At 43.7% G+C, this 20,266-nt stretch overlaps 1 protein-coding gene across 1 annotated transcript in view; it reads right to left on the bottom strand.

Moving 5' to 3' along the window:
- maml3 (mastermind-like transcriptional coactivator 3) overlaps nucleotides 1–20,031 on the bottom strand; it is a 71,814-nt gene extending 51,783 nt beyond the window's left edge. The window contains exon 1 of the mRNA XM_088302109.1: nucleotides 18,886–20,031. Within this exon, the coding sequence (XP_088158235.1) occupies nucleotides 18,886–19,263 (378 nt within the window). The 5' untranslated portion in view covers nucleotides 19,264–20,031. The remainder of the gene's footprint in view (nucleotides 1–18,885) is intronic.
- Nucleotides 20,032–20,266: the final 235 nt, after the last annotated feature.

Here is a 20,266-nt window from a genome sequence, read left to right as displayed (position 1 = left end):
GTCTGCACAGAAGGTCCAGAGTAGTTGGCGTCTAATTCGGCTTTTGTGGCGTGTTCTTCAGTCATTTTCCGGTTGGACGTGCCGATTTCTAGACTGACGCGACGTTATATTGGTGCGTAGAGGCCTTTAGAGTAGTTCAGAAGATTAGTGCAAAAGGGGCGGGAATGCGTGGAAACCTCAAAACATAAGCACACAGCGATCGGATAAGTGCTGAGCGAGTATAGAAAGCTTGTGATACCAAGACGAGAAAGCTTGGCAGCGTGGACTTCAAAGTTATGATGGCCATTACTGTCCTCAAGACTAGAATGGCTTTTTATCTGTACTCGAGGCTCCCAATAAAGTGGCGGTGTGGAGGTGGTAATGGTGGTTGGCGGGGGTGGGGGGGTTAAAATGAGTGAGCACACAGACAGCCTGCGGCTTGCTTTCAACATCTCACTCTTTATCCCGTGTTCCCCTTTTTGGTCCTCCCTCCCTGTCTGTAGTCCTCCTATCCTCTCTCCCCTTGTGCCCCCAGGCCATAAACATCCGCATGTCACCCACATGCCATGAAACACAATGAGCATGCACTCACACGCGCTGCGGCAGACACACATGTACAGAGACACCACCAAGACGGAGGACACCAGCAGTAGCCTTTGTTCCACAGCGCTGGTTCTGGGCTCCTGAGGAATCATTCATGCAAAACATAAATATTTGTGTGTCTGTGTGTGATTGGGTGTCGGGGTGTGCGTGCGAGTGTGTGTGTGTGTGTTCAACACCCCCACTGCCAGAACGCCCTCCCACCCAGACTGTCGCTTCTTAACACCATCACTTATTCATGTGAGTGAACATTAGAGCAGGATTCTTCTTTCCCATCTCACGACAGCGTAGGTCTTGCTCAGATGGATGCTCAGGGGATGGGCGTTACTATGTAGCTTTACCGGGGGGGGCGACCCGCGGGCTCTCGAGGTAATCCTTGATTCATTTTGGGAAATAAAAATGCATACTGCAGCGGAGCAGCTATCCGCTGTAATAACAGTTGTGACCACTAGATGGCACTCAAGAGCCCCTCAAACTCCAAGGCTGTAGTTCTGCATCAGCAGATCCTGACCAGAAGCCAGAGTCAAATATCGTCAAGATGGTGGGTTTAAGTAAAGCAGGACACAGATTAGATGTTGACTGAATTTAAATACAATCTGCCAAGTTTGCTAAGAGATCCTTCACGACATGAACGATTTCAAACTAAGTCACCACTACGACACTGATGACACAAGCACACGAACCGTTGACATTTCGTTTGAAGCGCACAAACTTTACTGCCCCATACGGGCACCATGTGAGTGAGCCAGCCGAATAATTTGGGGCCTTTGAATCACATGCAGGAAAAACATACCTGTGAGTTGATTTTTGTAAAAGTGTGCACAAAATGAGTTCCGGCCCATCCCTGACATATACCAGTTCAGCATTTCTTCACCAATTGGCACATTCGTGCATATGCATAGCGTCTAGATATGAGAAAATAAGAGACGGTGATGAAGCGCAAAAAAAAAAAAAAAGAAAGCGGCAGAGGAAGTTATTCATTATTTTCGCTTGCTATTAGGAGGAAGCCGTCATGTCAATACGCCTGGAGAGGTGTCATGAACGCCATTTATTGTTCTTGAGCTGACATGCTCCTCTCTGCTCCCCTTCCAACGCTCTCCTACTTCAATCCTTTTCTTTCGCCGCCCATTCTTAATCACAACCTTCACATTCACTCCTTCATCATTTACATTTCAAATCACCGCGGTGCTCCTTCGCACCCGGAATTTCTCCACCGGTATTCATATCGTCATTTTTGCTTCCTCCCAACATGTTCATGTGAAACCTGCAAACCAGCGTCGATCGTTTATTCCAGGCCTCATTTCGTGAGTCCATTTAAGGTAGCTTAGCATTCAGGTTTAGCTTGGCTTAGCTTTAGCATTTCTTCTCCTTTCAAATTCTTTTCACTCTCCTTTCTCTTGGGTCTGTTCTGTTTTAATGAGCAAAGTTGTTGCCGTGTTAAAAGGCACTGTTTTAACAATCTGTGGATGTACCTTGATGTGCATTCACCGTACAAAATCGTTCGTTCTGTACATGCAGTCAACAAGTCATTATTTTCAACATAGAAAATTGCAGCTTATGGCCTGGTGCGGCTTGTATATCGTTTTTTTTCTTTTTTTAAGAAAGAGTTGCTGCGGCTAATATGCGGGTGTGTCTTATTCTACCGAAAATACGGTACTCCAAACTACCATTATAGCCTTACGCCCATTTTTGCACATTGAACAATTTATTCGTGAACACTCTGTTCAAGTACAAAATGACCTTGTAAGTCATCATATAAAATTCAAGCCTCTTGCATTTTCATTTTGCTGCAATCACACCTTTGCAAAAATTCAAACCAAGACTAAGCATCTCTCTTATCGCTTTATCCTCTTCATTTTATCTCATTTTCTTGTTGTATTTTATTTTCACAAGCCTTGGGACTTACCGGGCTAACCCGGCTATCGTATATTGTGCCATATCATTTGGAAATGTATGCTGCTAAGACTATAAAATAAAACCCTTGATTCTTTGAAAACTCAACTCACATTTGAATGACTTGCCCCGCCTACCGTCCTAGTCATCTCATCATCAGCTGAACAATTTTGACTTCCTCGCAACAGCGGTCCAAATGGCAACTGCCTGTAACAAAATACGGCCGAACCGGAACCCCTGGCATCTCTGCTTATTTACTTTGGTATCATATGATTAATCATCTTGCCTCCAACAATAGTCAACAGGGATCAAGTCAAGACATGAAGCTCTTTGACCTTGGAATCTTGTTCGCCGTCACCAGTCTCACATACAACAAGGCGCTAATTATGTGCGTGGTGACACACATCTAATTTGTCAATCGTATAAAAAAAACAATGCCGATGAGATTCGATATGAATGTATACACACACTCACACACAGTCCCCCATTGTCCCCCAAACAAAGATGGGAGTACGTACGTACATACATCGCCGTGCCCCCCGGGGGAGACCTGATTCTGCACCCACCCCTTGAATCCAACACAAATGTGCAGACACAGACAGATATTAAGCCACCCCCATGCTTGACAGCTTCTTTTTAAAGTAACAAACATGCTTGCAAAATGAAGTGGGGGTGGGGCAAAAAGGGTCCCACTATGGTAACAAGGGCATTAGCAGCCAATTAGGAGTGCCGCCTGGGTGACTGACACGCTCACTGTCTGATATTTGAGTCTGTCTCAAATTGCAATCCTTTCCTTGCTAGAGGGCGATTACGCGCACGTAAACAAACGCCCGGAACACATGCACACACATCTACAGGGCAGACATCCAAACGATCCCCCCTCTTCAGGTCCACCTCCTACATGCAAAGGCATTCAAAAGATTTCTTTGTCTCGGGCATGCTTGAGAGATGGAGGAGAAAGACAAGAGAAACACAAGCAGGAGAGAGAAGAGGGCAGGAGAGGGGGGAAAATGGCAGCAAAAGGGAAATGTTTTGTAGGAAGCAAAGAGACCAAAGGGGGTGGGGGGTGGGGGCAATGTGGAGAAAACATAGCGGGAAAGAGCGCGTGCAGGCGCGAGAGAGAGAGAGAGAGAGAGAGAGAGAGAGACGAATGGGAGGGGGGGGTGCAAAGGAAGACCAGGAGGGAGCGGGCTAAAGGATAAAAGTGAGGAGAGAGCAAGAGACAGCCGGGCTCCGGCGCTGCTCTGAACTCGTTTGATCCAGTTGGTCTCGCCAGGCGTTCCTCGAGATACATTCCTGTGGCTGGCCGGTTGCAGAGTGAGCAAGAGTGATAATGAGCGCAAGAAAGAGATACTGATTGTGAGACCAGGAGAGCTTGACAAACGGAAGACAAGGAAATTGAGGAGAAGAATAGTGGAAGTTCAAAGATACACATTCAGTATATTGTCTTTTATAACAATACCTAACCATATTTACGATTATGGTTACATTATACAATATGTGCCAGGGGATGAAATACTGAAGCTTGTACATTAGCACGAAACAAAAAAAATGCATTTTCTTATCCACAATTACACAAATACAAAAGTATTCTTGACGGCAAGTAGTTTTTAAAAAAATTGAGAAAGAACATATCCCCTCACCAAACCTCTTTAGTGTCATTGAATTATTACAGTAATAGCTTTCATTGTTTTTAATGGTGTATTGGCATTTTCGGTCATGTTTGTAAAAAAAAAAAAAAAAACAACAAACATATTTTTGCTAAATTCGTTCAGCCCTATTCTTGCCCAACTTTGCCGTTTTTGGTCGTGGGCATGACGTCAACGAGCGAGCGGGCTCACTCTTGCAACCGATTGCTAGCCTCTTGATAGCTGCGCCACAACTTAACGATTGACGTATCGAAGGATTCCTGGTGGATTTTGAAACGATTAAGAAGTCTGTTACCGATATAGTCACACCTCTTGTGTCAGTTTATCGTTCTCAACCCTCCAGAAAAGGTAGAGGAGAAAAAAAATCTCTAAAATGTACGCCTCCGATGGACTACTTTATTCTGAACACTGAAAAAAATTGCCGTTGTTTACTTTTGATCCCAACAAAGATCCTGGCTCGGCTGCAGACAAGCTGGGAGAACACGTGCCAATCGGTTGGGGTCAAAGGCACGCCCGTGACCTCATAGATGCAAATGTAGGACCGATAGAATTCTACATTACTGGTGAAAAAAAATGGAATCAAACCATGCCACCTTGATTGTAGACATTTCCTTTTGTTTTCTTTCGGTACAAAAATCAATTGTCAAATCATGCCAAGTTGACACATGGTGTCACTGGTGGCCTATCCTTTTCCGAACTGCACCGTCGGCTCTCGCCGGCTATTTTTACTAGAGGCTGCATCGCTGATTCAGCATGTTGATCTGGCATTACAGCAACAGTCCATTAACAAACCCCCCACACACACCTCACCTCACCTCCCATCACTTCTTACAAGCGAGCGATGAACTCCTGCATTCAGCTCACCAACACGTTTTCTTTTCATGCGTGACTTTGAAGCGGTGAACCTTTCATAAACTTGAACAACCGGTACTAACACATTTGTGAGTTTATGGTGTCAGGTGACTGTTGTGCAACTTCAGTGCGCCGTGAATGCATCCGCACCTATTAGCACAAATTGTTTATGCTGGCAATTATGAACTCAATCATAATTTACATAAGGAGTAAGGTAAGACTTGCAGATTTTATTTGAAGCGTAGTAAACCATGGAAATCTCGGCGGTGAAGAAATTCAGTAGACGCCAAACTATGTACCTAAGAATCCGAATCAGAATGCCCTTCGGTGTACAACGAGATCAGGGCCAGATGCGTTTTAAGAGCATGTCCAATTGTCGATGCTTGCTCTCTTAAATAATATCTAAATGAATAGATTCATAAGAGCTAATTCGGTTTCGTGATAGCCTCCCGACTTCCCCGCTGTATAAATGCGTGAGTGCTGTTTCCAGTCACACCCCACTTGAGATGGATACCACTTGTAATACAATATGACAGGCAGTCTCTACCAGCTTGAGTCCTTGCAGATACATAAAGAGCCTTGCCTTTTCACACTCACTCGTCAGCCGCACACAAGCGCCATTGTGCTTTCAGATCTCAATTACAGTTCATTCATTAATTGGACAAATATGTGAGTCTCGAAAAGAGGTGATGAAGTACAAAGAGAGATTGACAATATGGAAGTGTGTGCAAACACAAGGCCGGTTTGGTCTGTCATTACTTCCTGCCTCGAGATCCTACTGAACGCATCCATAAAATGCTCGCGCTGCTCCAAGACTCCACACTCAATGCTCCTTTCTGGCCTTTCTTGCCAGATTTGTGATTCTAGTCCCCTCCCCCAAATCTTGAATCCACACGCATGTTCGCATTTAGCAGGCACAGGTTTATGTACTCAATCAAAACTTTGAGCAAGCTGTCAACCGTGTGCCGTTAGCAAACGAGACATAAAATTGCATTTATTTTTAAAGAGTTCTGAAGTTGCACACATCGTGATGCTCTCGCCATTTTTTCAAGCTAGCAAGTGTAAAAGTTATTTATTATTTTTTATTCAGTCCGCATAGAAACGTTGCATGAACCTACTGAGTCTGTACATGACTTTTACAACTGGTTTTGTTAATTAAATTAAATTAAATGTAAATATTAGTATATTTGTATGACTATGTACTAACCTCACTAAAATCAAAGCATTTATTGAGCAAATTAATGTTAATGCTTTGGAGAATAAATTACGAAAATATTTGACATTCCGACAATGCACATTGCACTAACATTAAAATAAAAACAAAGAATTAACTCATCAAGCCATAAAAAGACAACAAAAAAGTCATCATTATTGACTATATTATAATTGATAAATAAAAAATAATTAATTGAAATTGATCTTCTTGTACGAGCATTTTCTGGACTCATTTACAGTAAACTGACTTTGGCCAATGTAGCAAATACACAATTCACAGCTGATTTAAAAAAAAAAAAAAAAAACAGCACTTTGTCGTTGGATGCTTTCGACAGAACCAATAAAGTCCACAGTTACATAACGCCAGTCGCATCGATTCTGTGTGTGACTACTTGCTTCTGCTTGAAGTGTGTGTGTGCACCCAAACAAATGACTCAGATAGTACGTGTGTTATACTTTGTTTTGTGAAGAAGCGCTGTATATGTGGCTGTGTCTTTAGTAGACTTGTGGTAATCCTCTTAGCGTATGCTGCTTGAAGCTCAGAGCACATTATGTAACCTCTTTAATCCAACATTGCATCAAGCCAGACGGCAAAAGACCACAACCCATCCTCTCTTACAAACATGGACGCGCACACAGTCCCAAAGACAGACATCAATTGACATGAAATCTTTGGAAAAACAATCCACCGCTTTTAAAAGGAGACATCCACGACACAAAAAAGGACTTGGATTTCGTAGGGTTTGACACTAATCATCTCTCTCTCTCTCTCTCTCTCTGACCTCCGCGCAAATTCTCTGCATCTCCCTAACAAAATGGATAGCCAATCAAAAAGATTAAAATATATATCTCCTTGGTCTCGTTTAGCCATTCTGTTTCCAGGGCAACAGCGGCCATCTTGCCATGGCCCATTGGTCTTGGGCGAGTTACACTCAAATCACAGGAAGGCCACTGAAGAAAAGAAGTGTGTTGAATTTTGGCAATTTTATTTCGTTAAGTGCTTGCATGAAATCAAATCATCAAAATAAAATTGATTAAAATCAACACACCTTTTTTACAGACGACAGGATGACATAATGAGAAAGGAAATTTTCTTTTCTAAATCATAATTGGATGAGATAAACACAAAACGATCAATTGTATTTAGGATAATACAGTGGAACTTCTGTGTTCAAATAATTCTTCCCGCCACAGATAGACCTTGGAATTTTCCAATAATGCTCGGATTTGGATGCAAATGATGGATGCTGCTAGGTTTGGCCAGGAAAAGACGACTTCCATCCCACGATAGAGGACAAAGGCGCCAACGCCATTTGAAAATAAAACTTTCAAAACTTGCGCTTGGCACGAAAATGTGATATGTACACAATCAAAAACGTGCACAAGCATGCATTATACTGTACAGAAAACTTCAACTTTAGACTGGGTACACTCGACCGCTCCCTCTGTAACTTGTCATCCGTTTCTTTTAAAGTCTAACACCAAATCCTTCACAGCAGCATTTTTGTGGCTTTTCTGCGAAAGCTGTGTTGTGTGCTTTATGACATTTTTTTTTTTGTCATTAATTACAGACTTAAACCTGTGGGCAGACGCAGCGTGGACACACATCGAGTACACGCTCCCACCCTCTCAGTGCACTCAAACCAGTAAACATAATTAGAGATTTAAAGTCACAGTAAAGAATAATTGTTCTTGTATTCGGTACTGACAGAAGGCCCATCTCTGGTGTTTTGTGCGCCAGATGTTTCCCACTGCACGCGATTATGGGAACAAAATGCCGAATGTCTGCAGTCCGTTTCAAATTTGGGTTGTCGCGTGAAAACGACAATCAGCACCCGAAGGTGTAACTTCAAGATGTATTGGATTCGTTGAGTACAAGTTCATTTGGCCAAACCTTTCAAAAAGTTCGATGAAAAGTCAATATTAAACTAATCCCACTCTGTGCGTTACCCCTTAACACTTCTTTTTGCATTGCTCCACCTCTATTTTTAGCCCTTTGTTTCACAGATTACGGGCCTATTAATAGACCTCCTTATGTTGTCCAATAAGAGGACTCCGTGAAGGAGAATGGCAGCATCGCAAGGGTTCGCGCACCGCTCACTTGGCACTGGGCCAACCTCACTTTCCCTCACTCGCATCAGGTCCTCCCACTAAAGCCCTCCCACAGCCCACCGAAATTGGGCGGCTGCTGGTCAGGAGCCCAAACCTTCAGTGAAAACTTTACCCACAGGAAAAAAGGTTACACCAAGCCCAAGTGTGTTCCAAAAAGACAGTCTGGTCAGTCAAAAAATATATAATTGCTCAAACAAGGGCCCCTCTGCCCTCTAGCAAATATTTATTTATTATTTTTTTATTTTTTGGGGTGGGGGGCAAGAAGAAGACATTACATAATTTACCACTGTGGCATTTTATTGCCCAGGCACACATACAAAGCCAGCTCTCACACACCCCCCCCCCCACACACACGCACACACGCACAGTTGACATACTCAGACCAGACAGGCAACTTGTTCAGGTCATCTGCATCACAGTCACTATGACAACAGCAGGAGAACAATCCACAAAAAAAGCCACTCAAGAGGGGGCAGCCAGAGGAAGAGAGGGTGAAAGAGAGAGAGCGAGAGAGAGTGAGAGTGAGAGAGAGAGAGAGAGAGAGAGAAAGAGAGAGAGAGAAAGAGAGAGAGAGAGAGTAACAAGCAGCTGCAGCGCGACATCACACACACGCACAAAAAATCCACTTCCGTGTTAGCGAGAGTTGTGAGCACGGAGGCGCTGTCAAGTATATATGCAGTGTCGGGCAAGTTACTTCCATCATGTAATATACTACATATTAGTCGTTACTTGCATTTGAAAGTAGCATGTTTATTTGCAATATTACTGACTGAATAGATTGGTGAGATACTAAGAAACGAATTTCATGCCGTTCAAGCAATGTCTGATTTTTGAAGGGTGTGCACATGCGCACGTCTCAAATTAGAAATGAGTGAAAAACATGATTAATCGCGATCAGATATGTAAATATTTGCAATTAATCAGTTAAAAATTTTTAATTGCTTGACTGCACTAATTTTTTACTGTCATTCTTAGCTTTTGGTGCATTTCCTAGTAAATGTAAAAGAGCAAGGTCACTATTACAAATGATATATGCAATATAATACAACTTGAAATGTGCAAATGAAGGTTGTCCAGAAACGGTATAATGTCGTATCGGTAAAGCCAACAATAGGAAAGGAGGGGAGAAAGTGAGTGTTGTTTTGAAAGGGGCAGCTGGTGTGTTTCCTTGGTTGTGATGGTTGTTGCTGCTATTTTGGGCCACACTCAGGAAGTGATGTACAGACAAGCTTCTGATGGAGAATGCGCGAGCAAACACGCCTCAACCAAAACAAGAGGGACTGAATCTTCCAGGGTGCTCGCTGGGTGGACAAACAAATGAGAGGATCTTTACAAAAATGACACACATCAAGAACTGTACTTAGATATGACTCAATATTTTTTGGGGAGTTTCCTAACAAATTTAGCAATTTATTCTACCCCAAATTATGCGTAGAGAGTGGCGCAATTCCAACTGCAACTCTTGTGACGACGGCCCTTGTTGACATAATGCCTCCACATAACGAACTAATAGTTGAGGGGTGTGTTTGGGCCTGCGTAGTTTGTGTGTGGCAGACTTCCGGTTGACTTCCTGTTTTTGGCAAGTGAAAACGAATCCAAAACATGTCCAAAAGTGAACAAAGTGAACTCCTTTAAAAACGGCTAAGAAACAGTGTGCCCGAGTGAACTACACCGATCCGGGAATATATCCATCCATCCATTATTTAAGTGGCTTTTCTTCACGATGATCGATACATGTTTGTGGAATGTGGGAGAAAACCGGAGTACCCGGACGAAACCCATGCAGGCACGGGGAGAACATGCAAATTGCAGAATCGGAATCAAACCCACGACATCAGCACGGTGAGGCCATCGTGCTTAACCAGTCATCCACCGTGCCGACCTGGGACAAGGAACCAATCAGATGGTGCTGTGAGCAGGCCAATCTGCTTCTGCAGGCAGGGCCACCAGCACAGCACAGAGCGACCAACTGGAAGAAGCGGACAGCTCGAAGTGAAACAGAAAAATCTGTGCACAACTCTCACTGCGACAAAAGGGGGCAGTAGTCACAGATGGTCTTCTTTCACTCCCATTTTGAAATGAAGCGTACGTTGGGGGCTGCAGTAGTAGAACAACAATGCCGCTTGCTGTCCGAACACACATCCTCTCACAAACCACCCGTGTGTCCTCACTCGATGCTCTCCACTGTATTGCACTCTGCAGTATTATCAGATAATGTGTTTTCTTTCCCCCTGCACTGCAGCCGCTGTGGCACAATTATCTGGCTACTGCACTAATGGCTATTGATGCAGCTGAGGGCCTCATACACAGGCGCGCACACACACACACACACACACACTTGCAGATGCAAACATTCATAAAAAATTCATGATGCCGGCTCAATAGGAAGGTGTGTGCGTGTGTGAGTGCGCGCAATGGGGCGGTCAGCCCTAGAACGTACAACAAATGTCATTAATCAAAGGGGAAAAGAGGCAGATGATATCTCTTAGCATATCACTCAGCAGGACAAAGACAAACAACACGATCGAGGTAAATGCAGCACGGAAAAGGAGCATCGATATGTACTCTTAAAAGTTGCGCGTGAACGTTTGTTTCTCGTCGACGAGAGCCGGTCGCCCATGTGCAGCATGTGCGTCTGTGTCCATGCTGCTGGAGTCTATGCGGTAGGTAATTCCTTCTTAGTGAAGGATTTCTCTTTGCAATGAACCTGCGCTGAGAAAGCTTTAGAGCAATAAGCCTTCTGGCTGAGACTGAACCTGGGATCAACCAAGACAAGAAGCAAGAGATGGAGGGAGGGATGAAAGGGGGGGGGGACTGGGAGAGAAGCTTGGGTGGGTCGGAATGATCAGGCAGATTACAGAGGAGGAAAAAAAATCAAAGTTCAAATGGAATGAAAAGATGATGAGAAGACAGAAGCTGAAGCAAGAAGGTAAAAAAAGGGGAATATGCAAAGGTTTAATGAAGAAAAAAATAGAAGCGAGGTGGTGAGCCACACTACACAAACAGATCGCATCATCATGAACAGTTCTGTCAATTGTGGGGTTTTGATTGTTGATTGTAAATCACCAAATGTGTTTAATAAACATGTGCTTAAAGGCATTTAAACGGAGTCAAGTTTTGATTTTTCAAAATTTTGACATCATTTTACCCCCTTTTTTTTTCAACAAATGAATATCGGTTATCGGCCTCCATGACTACTAATAATCGTCATCGGCCCTGAAAAAAAAGCATATCGCTCTATCACTACAGAAATTGGGTTACCTCAACATGACAAACATGATTTGTGACTAAAGAATATCTGCAAATTTGTATTAGATTCAACCAAAGTTGAGCCATGGCTGTGAGTGTCTTTGCGGAGCGAAACTCTGCCATTTTGATTTGTGTTCTATTATCACCATACGAGATGTGCAGAGTCACGCTCCTCTGAAATATCGACCATGTCTGAAATGTGCTGCGCTGCAGCCGCCCTCAAGCAGGTCGTGCTGGTGTATTTCTCGGAGCAACGTGTGATGGAAAAGCGGCATCTGTGTATCTGCAGCCACTGCGCTCTCCTGTCGTGGCCTGAGCCTTTCTCACTCCCTAAAGCAATTGTTTGGAGAGCGAAAGAAATGGCCACATGCTCTTACGGGCCTGCGGACCGTTCGCAGCTCATGAAGAAAAAAAAAAACAGGCAAGGAAATATTAGCCTTACCTAGCCGAGAGATGAAAAAGAGCCGCCAGCCCGGCTGCAAAGTCTGCTATCAAGTGTTACAAACCAGAGAAGGGATGACTTCCAATAAGGACAAACACCTCATTGAGCAGCATTATCAATTACATAAAAGAACAATCGGTTAGCTAATTTGACACAGTTAAGCAACTTAGCTTCAAATAGAAGTCAAGGTGTGAATTATTTTGTGACAAAGTTGTTCTCGACTGGTTGCATTTGACAGAGCAATTAATCAGCGATGTTTGTGGATGAGGAGAGTAGCAGAGCACACAACCCCATTTACGGCGCTGCATGAAGTCATTATCTTTTTCACTAAAACGTGCTCGTAAATAACGGCGGAAATGTAACATGAACAATGGAAGAAATCAAATCAACTGTGCAACCTTGGTTTCATTTCTTCCGAGATTTTGGGCGCAAACTCAAGTAAATTTTCCCCAACAAAAAGGTTGACGTGGCTAATCTAGAGCAAAAAAAAAAAAAGCAATATGTTATTTTAAACAATCCTACAAATCTCAGCAGCTGACAGAGAATAATTGCATTTGTGTTTAAAAGAGCGAATTGATCATACAGAGGTGCAGCGACATACGATTGAGTCGGCTTCAAAATATGAGTTGTCATTTGGACAATTCGCCAAAATGTTGTTCTAACGTGAAATTAAAAACGCCACTGACATGCTTTTTAGAACCTGCCAGAAATGTTTAAGCAACGGATATTTGAACCCAAACGGTGGAGCAACACATGTAGAGCAACAACATGACTTACAGGCCTATTTTTTTATCATCTACAAAAAAATGACCAATCTTACAACATCTTACCGAGTCCCTTAAAATAAAATTGGAAGATCAAATACTATTCTTCTTCATTTCTATCTGCATGACTGCAAACTGTATGCACATTACTGCCTCCCGGTGGCCAAAATGGGCACATCAGAAGGAGCAACACGATGATTTGGATTTGCTCACACAGTTGTTCACTCAGGCTTAACTCCGAACTCTGGCAAACCTAGTACAATCGTGCCTTGAGATACAAGTGACCTGACTTACGACTATGTCTTTATAATGTAGAATATTATCGAATGCTTTTCCACCATTAAAAAACAAGCACTTTTTTTCCTTATTTTTGGTGTGGCTGAAATTAAATTAATGGCAGTTTGGTGTTCCCAATGTTGAACAAATGCTTTAGGTTTTGCCGTGGTGTGGTATCATTTCAAAATTGGTCTTGAGATACTTTATGCAGGTATAGAATTTAAGTCGGAGTTTTTCTATGATGACAACACTAGTCTTGAAATCGTATCAACACGCTCATGATGTATAAATGGACACCAATTCAAGGATAGACCAAGTAACCATTTTCTCTCAAGTGGGATGCAAACGTGTCCGTGATGAGAGCGTGACAAAAACTAACGAGCAAGCTTACAGGGACTGACACTTGAACAAGTATTCAAGAAGACCCTGAAAAAGTTGATCGTATAAACATTCAAACCAAAAGGATCAAATGCCAACACATAAATAGCATCGCGATAATATCATCGTCGCGATGCTTTTGTTTTCTTTAGGGTTTCCTTTCAGCCAAACGCAAAAAAAAAAATCCAACACTCTAAAAGAAGGGAGAAGTGCGCAAAGGTCTGCGCCGTGTTTGTGTTCCTGTAGAACATGTGATCAAGCGTGGGAGGAGGGAATGTGGTTTGCAGCCACCCCAGATTAAAAACAACCAGTATGAGTGAGCAGGAATTGAGGGCCAAAGGTGAGAGGAAGCTAATGAAGACATAAGAGGGAGTAAAAAGTAACACACAAAAAAAGGAATGACAAATGGAAGGACGGTGCAACTCACATAAAAACAAAAAAACAACAAGGAGCAGTGTCTACTAAGTCCGAACCACATGCCAGTGATGTCACGGTTGTAAATCGACGTCACACACTGCGTGTGTGCGTGCGTGCTTGCGCGTAGTGTCAGCTCTGTGCCAGCTCGCGAGTTTAAATATAGCACGCATGCAAACACTCACCGCTGACATTAACTACGCTCTCGCCACCAAGATCATCTACGCTACATTAGTGTTTTACTAAAGCTGAAACCAGAGAAGCGCCGAACCTAGGGGGGGAAGGGGGGGGGGCAGGGAAGGAGGAAGCCCTCACAAAACATTCATGAAGACTCAGCCGCCCACACTCGGGCCTGGATTGCCAGCAGTTGAGCCGGACGACGCTGCAAGCGAGTGTGCGTGCGTGCGCGCGTGATAGAGAGACATTCCTTTACGAGGTGGACGCCAAGCAGCAAGCACAACCAAAGACAGGTTGTCCTGGCTGAGCTGCAGCATTTCTAGGACAAACGCGCCCCTCGCAGTGCACATCGGCCTCACAGCTGTACGCTGGCTGGCGATTAAGTAATCACGTCTGACTGGATGTTAGTATTTGAAAAAAAAATAAAAAATACATGTAGTGATTGCGCGATTAAAAACACTTCGGCATGTTGGTTGGGAAAGACGAGCTTTAAAAAAGCTTGGGTCACTTTTGATCTTTGCCTAAGTGAACGGTTTAATCAAGATCCTGACAGATAATAAGGACGCTGAGCACAAACCAATCGGGTTTTAAATACTGATAGATCCAGATGCTTTTTCCAGGGTTGATACTGATACCGATTATTAGTGGTCATGGAGGTCAATAACCAATATTTGAAGCTGATATTCATTGGTTGAAAATAGGGTTAAAATGATGCAAACATTTCTTATAGTTCAATGAAAACAAACATCTCTCTAAACTTTTCGACGGCAAATCGTTTTCTATTAGTTGTGAGTTGTAGTCGACTGACATTTATTAAAATTTCGGCAGATTCTGTTTCCTTTCCAACCTCTGCTCACGTGTCCTCTCCTTGAGTGAGTGTGACTCGAGGTGAAAAAGCAAACAGGCAGCTTACTTCTGATTGGCTGCTACAAGGAACCAATCAGACAATCTGCTTCTGCAGGCAGGGCCACCAGCACAGCAGAGAGAGCGAGAGAGAAGTGTGCTGCATCGAGCCAAAATGAACCAGCATTTAATTTATCGGCCTTGAAAGTTAAAAAAAAAAAGGCCAATGCCCATAATTTGCAAAAGGCCAAATATTATCGGTCGATCACTGGTTTTAAAATTACTGAAAACTGACCTCTAAGCCAAACCGTTTTAAAACACTGTTGAAACTTTTTGGGTGTTTAATTGATCTTTCGAAAGCAAGATTAAATTAGGATTTCACTTCAGATGAAGCTCCTCCCATCCATTCCGACCCTGTACCACCTGAAGAAACGCTACAGGGAGCACATGGGAGAACATGCAAACTTCCCAGAAGAAGGCACGACCACTGAACTGTCAGATGGCTGAGCTATGCAGTTGGGATGTCACGATAGCCGAATGTCAGAATATGATATCACCTTATGAAGCTCACAATATGATAATTATCCCGATTTTGTTTGTTTTTTATTTTAATAATCATAATTTTTCCAGAAATGCTTCATCGGTGGACGACTAGTTAGCACGTCTGCCTCACAGTACAAAGGTCCTGGGTTCAATTCCGGCTCCAGGTTCCTGCGTGGAGTTTGCATGTTCTCCCCGTGCCCACGTGGGTTTTTCTGTGGGTGCTCCGGTTTCCTTCCACATTCTAAAAATATGTATGGTAAGTTGATTGAACAATCTAAATTGTCCCAAAGTAGCTTTGATCTCCCGGTTGTGATGACACGTGTTAATTTTGCCAAACAAATGTTTTTACTTGGCTCTTATTCTTAACCAACTGGAACCTCGGGTATTGCCCGTTGAGGTATTAGTCACAAATGTTTAATATTTGCTTCAGTGCAATTTTTGCGACCTGAGCCTGGGTCGGTTTTATTTATCTTTTTTTTTTTTAGGGCTGCACAATATACCGAACAAAATATCAATACTGTGCTAAAGGCTTACGCAATATGCACATTGCACACACATGCAAAATATTTTCTTATAGAATTAGATGCTTTTACCTGAAGTTGACCAGTCTGACGCAAACTTCAATGCACACCGCCACCCAATAGTTGAACATTATCGAAGGGAATTATATTTAATGAGCAAAGAAACCAATGAGCGTGCGTATTTTGCCGCATCAAATAAAATGTACGTCTTTCATGAGATCATAAAAATGACATTTCTTTAGGTCCATGTTAAATACCATCACTGAACCTCTTTCTGGCAGCACATGGAATGAACAAGTTGACACTTGTTTCTTGCACTCCTTAATGTCACTGGGTAAGATTCGCACCCTCGATAAAATATCCAGCACCAATAACCTCAGTAATGTAATAAGAATTGAAGGATAACAATGTTCCGAGACACAAGACTATTATGAAATCACGACTGGTGTTTCTGATGAGTCTAACAATGACTAGAAAAACCAAACACCTTCTCGGCCACTGATTCCCAACCCACCAAATAAAAATGTCACAAAAGTGAGTACACGTCTCAATTATATAATTTATGCAATCTAATAAAAAATCATTTAGATGTTCCGTTCGTCGCCATTAGTCACTGCCTTAGACAGATACAGTATTTGGAACAAAAACACTTTCTTGGCCAATTACGTGTTTTTCTACTACTTTTTACGCATTTTTTGTGAAGCTTTTAACAGGTGAATATCTTGTAATGAATGCAAAATCATCACATATAAAGTGTATTTTAAATTAAAGACTGTACTAATAGCTTTCTTTGATCCATTGAAGCAATTTTCAAAACGTATCCGGTATATTTAGTTCAAAGCACCTCACTCCAGCAGTGTTGCTTTGCAAGGCCCAGTGGTAACTTAAACGGGGTATTTGGTTCTGAGCTGAGGTGCTAAAGATGTACTGCTAATATGGTACAGTGTTTGAATTTGGCTTTGCAAGATTTGCAAATTAATGTTTGAAGTAAATAAAACTGAGTTAACTGAGTTAAAATATTGAATCGCGTGAATTATTAAAAAAAATATTAATCTCGCGTGAATGCTTTCATTTTGACAGCCCTAAATTTTAAACCATAAAATGACATCAGGAACTGGAAATGGAATGCTATTGCTCAATTGGTACTGTTTAACATGATGCATTAACAGCGACAGTACAAATTAACATTCTGTATTTGAACATAACACACCTTCCACACACTGCGTGTGTATTTTGAAGAACAGACTGTAACGTAACCCCGTGGGCATTTGTGTCTGCATGCGTGCACACAATGGGTTTGGCTAGAGCAACAGCAAGCTTGGCTTTCCTCGAATGCCCGCTTCTGCAGTGACTACATACAGCCATCTAGCTGCAGCTCTGCTCATCTGAGCAATGAAATTGAAAAAAAAAAAAAAAAAAAGATAGCACACGCTTCTCTCATATCCCTGCCTCTTCTTAACGATTTACGTCTTGGCACTCCAATGTTTGCATTGGAAGTGTCACCGTGAGTGACAGAGAAGGCCCTCCAATCTCAGAGCTTTTTGCAGCCAAGCCAGATCATTCGGTGAACTGTCCGCAAGGGCTACCGGGAGATCCGGCATTGCACTCAAGTACTACGTCCGACGCTTCTAGCTTGGCTCCTTAACAACTAGCTGGGAAATTAAAGACACTCTTATTTTGCATCTCAAAAGGAGAGGACCAGGGCTCATTGCAGCAACAAAAGGAAAGACACTGTTGACATTCCAGACATGAGTCCTTTGGTCTTTTCTCAGGAAACCTGAGCCTGCCCACAGGAGATACAGTGCAAACGGGGATTCTAATAGTTTGTCTGTGTCGGTTCCAACGCTTTCTATGGCCACATGCGATCACGTTTTAGACTGATTTTTTTTTTTTAAATGGTTAAAACTACAGTGAGAACCACAGTGCACTACTAGAAGAGTAACGGCAATACTCAGCCGCTGTTCCCAATCAGAAATCAGCATGGGCGTTCTGTCGGCTCCCAGAAAGATTCATTTTCTGTTGCTGGTAATCATTTGTTCTGTCAAAAGGTTATGTGCCTTAACGCATGAAAATATTGGCACGAGTCTGGCAACAATGTGAGGCCGGCTGCTTTGGTCTCCTTAATGAACAGGTGCCTGCACATTGCAACACAGCCTGTTTGCAACCGGTGGTGGTATTTTTTTTTTTTCATTGCACTTTAGTAAAATATAAAAAAAAATGTGCTTTCTGGAACCTGTTCTTCATATGAGCACTGAATCACAACCACACTTCACCCGGACATTTGATGCTCCTGAAAGAACGTATCTCTCTCAAACTAGCTTTTATCTCTGAGAAGTGCGAGTGTTTACTTCTCTAGTAATTGATCCCCTAATGTATCCGTATTATACATTTTTTACTAACCGCCATTCAAATAGTACTTGATTGAATCACAAAGTTCCCTTTAAGGACTCAATCATGGAAACATAATATTGCGTTGCATGTAAACATGCAATGGCACCAGGGGGACTGGCTGTTGATTTAGAAAGCATGTCACAAATCTGAAGCCTAAAGTGTCATTGCTGAGAGCAGGGAAGCATTTGTTACAACACTGATGCCTCCTTGCAGAGTATCACACGTCAAGCAAGAAAGGAGAAGTAGTTTGGCTGTGGAAAAAAAAGTTAGTTGAAGTCTCAAAGTGAATAAACATTTCTAAAACGCCTTGCACGAGGTAAAGAATCAGCTGTTAAGTTTTAATGATGGAGCTTTCTGTTACCCTTGCAAACAAAACGCACTTAGTCGACATGCTTGTACGACAAAGTAATTCCTTGTGATTGCCGGTGTTGTCAGCTCTTGCAACTGCAAGTGAACAAGTTACTAGTGAAGTAGACATGCAGCTACTGTGGGTGCTCGTTTGTGGTCCGAGGATGTTGAGTGAAGTGTCTGCGGAAGTGTGCGAGTGAGAGGGGTGTCTCACGCTGTCATCGGGAGCGCGTCCTTACCGCTATAAGCGTGTTATTCCTCTGTTCCGTGGACGAGGCCGAGTCCGGGTCGGGCTGTTTGATTTGCGGCTGCTTACTGCCGCTGCCCCCGCCGGCCGACTTCTTGGCCCTTTGCTCCAGGCTCCGCTGGTACAGGCTGACCGTCTCCCTGCGCTCGATCTCCAGCTGCTCGGCGTGGGCTTGCTGGTACCTGTTCTCGCAGGTGACGTGGTGTCTCCGGCAGCCTTCTATCCGCTGCCTCAGCCTCTCCACGACGGTGCTGTGCTTTGGTATGCCCACGGCCCCGGCAGGCACCACGTTCCCCGCGGCCGGGTTCAGGCTGTTGTTGATGCAGATACTGCCGTTGGGTCCGGCAGCGGGGGAGGCGAAGTCCCCCATCACTGGGCCGAGTGGCTGCTATTTTGAAGGAACTTTTCTCCAACGTCCAGCTTGTCTTCACCGACGCACCCCTCCTCCGCCTCCACCTCCACTGGCTGCCGCCACCCCCCTCTCCGTCGTCCGCAGCGAAGGGTCCCAAGGAGGCGAGCAGCGGAGGTCGGACCGGCAACAGCCGCTGGAGTGAGCGACAACGAGGGGCTTTAAAGGGCAGCGAGCCGCGCGCTTGTAGGGCCGGGAGCTGGCGAGTGAGCTCGTCTTCTTCCCTCCTTCACGCAGTTCCAAAACAAACAGCTCCCGAGAACACAAATAAGAGCCAACATGAGAGGCTTTGACAATGAAGCGACTCTCCGCTACTCGCAACAACTCCCCGCCTGGAAAGCCAAACAATTTACGGCGGCGGCGGCGGCGTGAACGCGGGCAGCCGGCGGTCAAACAGACACCAGCAGCAACAGCCCACTCGCCGCTTTACGGTGTTGTCCGGAGAGAAAAAGTTTTGCTGCTCGGACCTAACGGGTTCCGGAGTTTCCAAGTCAACTTGCATGTCATATGGTGACGGGTTAGAAAGCAATCCCGGCGAGGATGTCGCTTGGTTCTGTTGCGAGGCATCAAGAGTCCAGACGGCGCAAAACGTGAATATGGGAAGCGGTGGCGGAAGTGTGTAGTCAGTGGCTGACGCCTGCCACCATCACACAATAATCAAGTCAGCTTCTCCACCATGCCAGCGGAGTGATATCAGGACAGCAGTTGAGTAAAACCAGCTCCAGGCTGTGAGAAGCCCGCCGAAGGAAATCCGGAAAACCCGGCGCGGCATTGTGGCGGATGCCCAAGAGAACCTGCGGTATAGTCCCGCCTCGGCCAGCAAATGTTAATAATGAAAAATATAGATATAAATTAAAGCGTTAACTCATGATTAATTCTTTTACAAAAATTCACGCGATTAAATACTTTAACAAAGTTAACTAGTTTTATTTACTTCAAAAATGAATTTGCCTATCCTGCAACG

This window comes from Idiotropiscis lumnitzeri, chromosome 8 (assembly GCF_059441095.1).
Source record: "Idiotropiscis lumnitzeri isolate Australia: NSW breed Sydney's pygmy pipehorse chromosome 8, RoL_Ilum_1.0, whole genome shotgun sequence".
Taxonomy (NCBI): domain Eukaryota; kingdom Metazoa; phylum Chordata; class Actinopteri; order Syngnathiformes; family Syngnathidae; genus Idiotropiscis; species Idiotropiscis lumnitzeri.
This window is presented reverse-complemented; position numbering and strand designations above follow the sequence as displayed.